This window comes from Eurosta solidaginis, chromosome 4, assembly GCF_040869045.1.
Source record: "Eurosta solidaginis isolate ZX-2024a chromosome 4, ASM4086904v1, whole genome shotgun sequence".
NCBI lineage: Eukaryota > Metazoa > Arthropoda > Insecta > Diptera > Tephritidae > Eurosta > Eurosta solidaginis.
This window is the reverse complement of record NC_090322.1, coordinates 28,652,862-28,660,856: the sequence shown is the minus strand read 5'-3', so window position 1 is coordinate 28,660,856 and position 7,995 is coordinate 28,652,862. Positions and strand designations below refer to the sequence as shown.

At 34.9% G+C, this 7,995-nt stretch overlaps 1 protein-coding gene across 1 annotated transcript; it reads right to left on the bottom strand.

Annotated features, from left to right (window-relative positions):
* Positions 1 to 311: 311 nt before the first annotated feature.
* Positions 312 to 4,011, bottom strand: LOC137249469 (zinc finger protein 652-like). The gene is made up of 6 exons (XM_067781012.1): positions 3,340 to 4,011; positions 3,221 to 3,271; positions 2,688 to 3,146; positions 2,257 to 2,613; positions 2,130 to 2,195; positions 312 to 1,297 (listed from the first exon to the last, which is right to left on the bottom strand). Exons 1-6 carry the CDS (start codon positions 3,505 to 3,507, stop codon positions 425 to 427), a joined length of 1,974 nt encoding a protein of 657 aa, XP_067637113.1. The 5' UTR covers positions 3,508 to 4,011; the 3' UTR covers positions 312 to 424.
* Between the last annotated feature and the right edge of the window lie 3,984 nt (positions 4,012 to 7,995).

The following is a 7,995-nucleotide window of genomic DNA, read 5'->3' as shown; positions in this document are numbered from 1 at the left end:
TATAGTTTATTCTTGAACAGGTCATCTCGATTTCTTTAAGCAAGCGCTAGACTGATACCACCTTGCTTCGATCATTGGAAGGGAATACTACGGAAAGCCAGATCACGAGGATCAGGTTCCCATGTACGGCTTGGTTGGCGAGTAAGATGAACGACAAGTGCACTTGATTTGAATTTTTATAGAATCCCAATCACGAGGCGGGCCAACACGATAACTTACCAATCAATCAGCGCTAAAATAATTATGAAGACCCTTGCCTCTATTATATTTCCTTCAGAAAGTAGAAGACATAATATTCCGTAATTCAATGAATGATTTTAATTCAACTTAGAATTTTCAAATTTACAACTATTTTACACATTGAATAACTTTGCACACGAAATCGTGAAAGTCGGCGCCACATTATCCCACACTTACGACACGACTACGATGGATAGGTCCGCTGCAAACGCGAGTGCAGTCTTCGATGCTTAGCTAAAGGTGCCAAATATTTGAAGCTGATCTCACAATCATCACACTTGAATGGATGCTCATCTTTATGTGTCGCCTTGGCATGACGTCGAAAATCCATAGTGCTGGTAAACTTCAAACTACAATGATTACAATTGAATCTATTTATGTTACGACATTTGAACCGATGACGACGAAAGTTAGTCTGATCATGAAAGGTCTCTGTACACGTGGGACAACGTTGTTTATAGAAATGTCTACTCATATGAGTTGGAGATTTCCATTCTTCCTGCCCCTCCTGACACAAAGGACATTCAGTATCTTTACGATGTATGAAGAGTATGTGACGTATGAGCTCATCGGCATTATTGAAGCTTTCATTGCAACGTGGACACGCTGTAGGTGGATGCGCTTTAAGTACGTGCGATTCGCAAGATTTGCGCCGTTTAAATATACGCGGGCACACATTGCAGAAGTACTCGGTGATGATAGTGCCGTTTGTATCTCTACTGCGACTACGCCGACTCGAAGGTGTCGATGGAAACTGATCTATAAAGGATATGCGTTGCCAAATGTGACTGCGATATGGATTGGAATTCGGATGTTTAAGTCGTTCGTAATAATTACGTATACGACGTATTAAAGATTTGATCTTGCTGAGGCTGACCGATGGTACTTTACGCCATTGACAGTAGCTTTTGAGTAGAATGTCGTAGGCGGCTTCCTTTAGTTTGCGTTTGCGATACATAGGTGAGTTGTGTTGCCAAAGACACTCCTGTTGACGGTAGAGATCAATGAAATCCTCGAGAAACTTATCGCTGTAGTCGGCAAGGTACATGCTGGAAGTCTGTGGAGAGTTAGTTGGAAAAAAGATAATTGAACGAGAATGAAAGATAAATGAAGTCGAGGCGTTTGATAGGGTTCTAGCTAAATCGGGAAAGAGAAACCTAAGTTAAGCAATAAATTTTATTAGGCTTCGTTTGTCAGCGTTTAGCTTGACAAGGCCAGGTATTTAGTTTAAATCGAGGCTGTGGACATGAGGTGCCATGGCCTAGTTCCTTTAATATTCGGGGAGTTTTTTTGTCACTGCTTCTATTCTTTTTACAAAATTCCATTTACCGCAAGAGATGCTCGAACAAGGACGTTTACTGAATTTCACATATCAGTACGGCATTATTATGACGTTTGAGCGGCAAAGCGCCTTTCCATAGCCCTAGAACCACTTTTTTCGTCTCCTTTTCAAAGCCAGGAAAATCAAAATTTATGGAGAGTTTGTTCAAGCCAATGATATCAATATCATATAGATTTTTATCGTTGTGGCTTAGACCTGGCATTCTGTTCTATTATACAGAAAAACCCAACCCTACACCTTGTAAAATCTTCAAGTAAGGCAGTGAGAAGAGAACTACTCCTCTCTCGAACGATAAATTCTATATGAATACTTCAGTTTTATTTTCCGTCAACATCTTCGGTTTTTTAATGTTATTTAGCCGTGTGAGATCACACGATGGGAATGGAAAGTAGTTGAACCTTTGGAAGACTATACGAAAATCGGCTTCTTAGCTGTTTCTGAGTTAGATGTAAGACGTGGGGATAGGCATCGAATTTCTTTCCACTTAGGAAGAAACCATTTTCTTATATCCTTATCTGGTTATGTCAAGACGCTTTACCCTACCTACCTTAGTTGTTTTTACACTGGTATCATCTCCGCCACTCTTGCTTTTCGATCGACGACGACGTCGTATCTAAACGAAAAAAAGAAGCATTTTCAAACAAGTCTCGATCTATATACACTTTAACACCAACCTTGTTCAATCTGACCACTTTACTTTTTGCACGACCATGAATTCTATTGCGCCAAGTATCACGCCTTCGACGCCGACTACGTCTCAAACAAGAAGGCTCCGAGCTGGCACATGATTGTTGTGTGACATCAGTTTCATTTTCGAAGGTAGAGCGTGAAAGATGTTTACGCATACGCTTGCGATTTAAAGAAATGGAATCTAATGTAGACTCTGTGGGTTGAGGTTCATCGGCATCGATAGAGCCATTGAATTGTAATTTGCGTGCAGTAGGTATATGAGCGCTCACCATATGAGTCCATAAAGTTTCCGTGTGTTGGAAGCCAATGTTGCAGAAATCACAATGTTTATCAGGGACGAGCTGGAGGGGGGTGAAAGAGATGAAATGATTATTGAGTAGTTAACATTTATATTTTCAAATACATGCATATATACCTCCTCCACGTCCTTATCATCACAGCCTTGCAAAAAAGAAAGTCTATCCAACACCATTTTTGATTTGATGACATCGAGTTGACGATAGTCGTTTGATTCATCATGCGACTTGCGTGACACGCCATCACCTGCTGCTAAACGTTGTCTACGTAAATAGGTTCGTATTATTTGTCGTACAATGCTGTGCGCATCACGAAATGTTACGACTGGTATGTGCTCGCGTAGTTTCATCAGTACCAGCTGATAGGCGTAGAGGCGTTCGCTGCGTGGCATCGATTCGCGAGTCGGACGATGCCAAATACAAAAACACTTATTGAGCAGCTTTATGACGTCTAGCATACAACCACGTTTTAGCGTACGCAAATCAAATTCGTGATCGTTTTTGGTGAATATATTACTGGAAACCGAAGATCCACTAAAGTTGGTGCTAGTACCACTCTGCGCACTCAGATGAGAAATCTAATGGATGAGAGTTAAAGTGATAGAGACGGGCACAAGTATTTGAAGAAAAAGTTAGGCCTGCAAAAACTTACACTACCACGTTCTGAGCTCAATGCATTCTCTGGTACGATTGAAAGCGCGCTCTGCGAAAGATAGCGAGATATTAAACTACTACTTATACCCATCGGCTTATGCCGACTTTTATACTCACGCGCCGCACTGTGACCCCATGTTCCGCATGACTGTGATCCAAAAAATCATCGAAATGAGCAAATTTCGGTGAAGAAAAACATTTATTGCAAACGACATTGTATGAACTTGGCGCCGTCGTGTTAATGCTTACTTGTTGGGTGCCGGCTGAGGGGTTCATCATACTCATGTTCGTAGCACAAAATTTTAAAATTTTCAGGCGAGCTTGAGTTGGTTGAAACGAAAATACTTATCTGGGTGGAATGCAGTATGATTGATTTGCGTATGTAGGAATTTGAATTTTAATTGGACGTATGAATTTTGAAATATCACTTTGTTGCAGAAAAAATGACAACCATACACAAATTGGCGAAGGAATTGAACTGAACCTTTTTTGTTGTAAAGAAATTTGGATTGAATTTATAACAAAAAGGAAATTTTAGGTGTAAAATGACTTTTGTGTGTAAAATGTTGAAATGTGGCACGTTGCTAGTGCGATAATTTATTTTAAGCATGTTATTGCTGCAGGTGTCTGAACCGCGATGCATTGTGGATAAGACAAGTTTGATTCTTCAGCATAGACGTCAAAATAACAAACAGATTGCATCACCTGATTTTTAAAGTTACTATCCTGGTTTAGCCCTGCATCTCTTTCCAATGCCTGCTGAAAGTAGCCGACCGTATGCGCCGCTAAAAAGTAGCCACCTTGAACATAATGTCAGGCAGTTTACGGATAATTTATCAAATACACAATGCCCTGATGGAAGCTAGATTGAGACACAATTTAATTAAAGGTTCCATCAATACAGCTTCAAGAGATATACACAAATCGTCAGTAGTTACCGAAAAACCGACTAATCCACTTAGTGCCGTAATCGTTAACGATAGAACCTTGAAGCGAAAGGTGGCTTAATCTACAGGTGGGTGGCTGAGTGCTGCCACAAACATTTTTTTTTTGAAATTTTGCTGGATTCAAGAGATATACACAACAAGCAGTTAGTAGTCATCACTGATCGATCAACTGATAAATTGTAAGTAGAAATAGAACCATTGGTGATGGAACCTTAAATCAACTTGTGTAAATAACTGCAAGTAGGTGGCTTTCTAATGCAAAACAAAACTTTTGAAAATCTAGCTTGGTTCAAAAGATATAGGGCAATTTAGGTGCTGGGTCATTTGTGTACCGATAAAATACAGATTTCGCTTTGCAGGGTTAATGATGGAACCTTGAATCAAATTGTGGATTAATCTACAAGTAGGCAAATATATAACACGAAGAAAAAATTTCGAAAATCTTGCTGTTTTGAAGATATATGGAGCAGTTTAGGTGCTGTGTCATTTGTGTACCGATAAATTCCGTTTTCGCCTTGAATGGTTAATGATGGAACTTTATATAAAATTGTGGATTAATCGACAAGTAAGTAGCTGCATAACGCAACAAAAAAATTTTTAAATTTTGCTTGTTTGAAGAGATATACACAATGTTTGAGGGGAATTGCAAGTTAACATCTGCAGCATATAAGTATGCAATGTCTGTTTTAATGAGTTAGAGGAAGCAACATATTTTACACACACACACACCCACACGTATTAGCAAAAAATTTTGAATATAAAGATATTGTATGCGCGAACTTCGGTGGAAAACAGCGGAGCGTAACAAAATTCTAGCAGGTCACTTTCACCACACCAAAAACTTTAACACAACTTTTAACACAATTTAAGCACAGAAATACACCGATTGGAGTTTTAGAAAGTAAAAATGTGAATTCTGAACATATTAGCTGAATAAAAAGTGTACAAATAATTATTAAATAACAAATACAGACAGCGGTAGTTTAACAAATTCTGCTGTGGTAAGTGGTGAATGTGACCTACTTGTGAAGCTTGCCTCACACGATTTTTCGTCTATGCAATGTCTCTATATTATACCGTTTCTGGTATTAGAGAGTGGCATCTGCTTATGCAGTTCTGCGCGCCTGGTATTTTTTTGATTGTGATCGCTGTAGATGCAAAAAACGAGAATGGAAAAAAATTTGCCGCCAGTAATGAGTATATATATATATGATGATGATATTCTGATGATTTCTGACGCCGCTATACCAACTATATGGTAAAGATACCTAGCAGAGATTCTTGGTTCGATTTCCAGGTGCGGAGGATTTAAAAAAACACAGAGTTGGAAAAACTAGACATTATGATGGATCTTGTCGAGCCAAAAACTAGAAAATAAATTTAAAAACAGAAAATTTTTTTTAGTTGTTTTGTAGATAGATTGAATATATAAGTATATATTATTTTTTCAATTTTAAATCAATTGAAATAAAAAAAAAAATTAAATATTTGTTTTTTTTTATTGCAATTTTTTAAATTTAAATATTTTTGTGAAAAGTTTACAATTTTGATTCTTTGAAGTTAAAAAAAATTTAAAATTAAACAGCATTTTGAATTTTTTTAGCAGATATGTAGGAATATAAATTATTCTTCCAATTTGTAATCATTTGAATTGAAAAGAAATTAAATATTTGTTTTTTTTAATTGACTGAAATTTAAAACTTTTGTGAATTTCCACAAAAAAACTTAAAATTTATAATTATTATATTGTTTTTTATTTCCAAAAAAAATTTAAAATGTTTTTTCTTTTCAATTTCAAGCAGTAAACCCTGAAAAAGTTTAGAAAAGTAAAAAACTAAAAAAAATTCAAATACATAAAACAAATTGACAGCAAAATACCAAACACTTTGTAATATATCGAAAAAGCACTTTATTAACAAAAAAAAAAAAAAAAAAAAAACAAAGTAGTGCAAAAATGATGAAAATAAATTGTAAGCTTGAAAAAATAATTGAAAATTAAAAACAAAATTTTTCAGCAATAGTTTAAATGTATGTATTGTATACGAAAATTGCCAACCCTTATTAAAAAATTAATTACTTAGCCCTATAAAAACTGTAAGTATATATATATGTATTTACATATTCCTATAAAAATAAAAAGTATATATAAAAAAATTAGTTCATTCTTTAGTGTAAAAGTGTTAAATAACTCTCGAATCCTTTGCATAAAATTATTAAGACAAAGGAAAAATATAAATGAAACAAAAACAAAAAGTGAGTTAAATTAAAAAAAAAATAAATTAAACATTAAAATATACTAATTATTTGCATATAAATTTTATATATATAAAGACACATTATTGTATATAGTATCAATTAAATTTATACATACATACATACGTATATAAATATAAAATAAAACAAACAAATATTTATATATATATAAAAATGCATATTGATTAGTACTAAAAATTCTTCTATATGAAGCATTAATTAAAAATTTTATTTCAAATAAATTACTTTTATTACAAAAAAAAAAAGGAAAAAAGGGTAAGTAATGTTTTCAGATTCTATGAAAGCAGCAACCATCATCATGCTCGCTCAGTAATCATTGGAAACAAGCTTCTATCATTAACGGTTTAAGCGCTACTTGGGTTAATCGGTTTATCGATATCTACTTTCAATATGGTGTATATCTCTTGAGCCAAGCCAAATGACAAAGTTTTTTTTTTTGGAATATATAGGTACTTACTTGTAGATTAATCCACAATTTCATATAAAGTTCCATCATTAACCCTTCAAGGCGAAAACGGAATTAATCGGTACACAAATGGCCCAGCGCCAAAACTTTAGAACCAATCAAGATTAACAAACAATTTTTTTTTGTATTTTATAGCCAACTATTAGTAGATTAAGACACGATTTGATTCAAGGTTGCTTCGTTAACGGTTCGAGAGATGGACGGTAATAATCGCAAAACCGATTAATGCACTTAGCGCCTTAACCGTTAATGATAGAACCATGAATCATATTTTTTCTTAACCTAAAAGTGAGTAGCTATATAATGAAACAAAAAAAATTGGGAAATTTTACTTGGTTCAAGAAATATACACAAAAAGCTGTTGGTAGTCAGCACTGATCGATCAATCGGTAAGTCGCTAATAAAATTTGAACTGGCAATGATAGAAATTCGAATCAAATTCTGAATTAATCTACAAGTAAGTGGCTATATAAAGCAAAACGAGAATTTAGAAAATTTGTCTTGGTTCAAGAGATATAGGCCGATGTAGGTGCTGGGTCATGTGTGCGCCAATAAATTCCAATTTTCGCCTTGAAGCGTTAACGACGGAACTTTCTTTCCAGTTGGCGATAATTCTGCAAATATGTACCTATATAAGGCAAACAAAAAAATTAAAAAAATCATGCTTGGTTCAAGAGATATGGACCAATTTAGGTGCTGGGTCATTTGTGTACCGATAAATTGCCGATTTTGCTTTGAATGGTTAATGATGGAACTTTATATCAAATATTAAGTTAAACTACAAGGTTATACCTACATATTTCAAAAACAAAAACTTTGTTATTGGGCTTGGTTCAAGAGATATACACAATAATCGGTTTGGTCTTTAGTAGTTGTCGAGAGGCCGATTATTGTATATATCTCTTGAACCAAGAAAAATTTTCAATTTTTTTTTTTGTTTCATTGTATAGCTACTCACTTTTAGGTTAAGCAGAAATATGATTCATGGTTCTATCAATAACGGTTAAGGCGCTAAGTGCATTAATTGGTTTTTCGATTATTACTGTCCATCTCACGAACAGTTAACGATGTAACCTTGAATCAAAT

Excerpts from the sequence above, each read along its gene's own strand:
- LOC137249469 (XM_067781012.1), bottom strand. The coding sequence starts at position 3,507 with ATGAGTATGATGAACCCCTCAGCCGGCACCCAACAAGTAAGCATTAAC. Across the intron at positions 2,614-2,687 it reads ATGATAAGGACGTGGAGGAG|CTCGTCCCTGATAAACATTG; the intron begins GTATATATGCAT and ends ACCCCCCTCCAG. Across the intron at positions 1,298-2,129 it reads CCAGTGTAAAAACAACTAAG|ACTTCCAGCATGTACCTTGC; the intron begins GTAGGTAGGGTA and ends AACTCTCCACAG.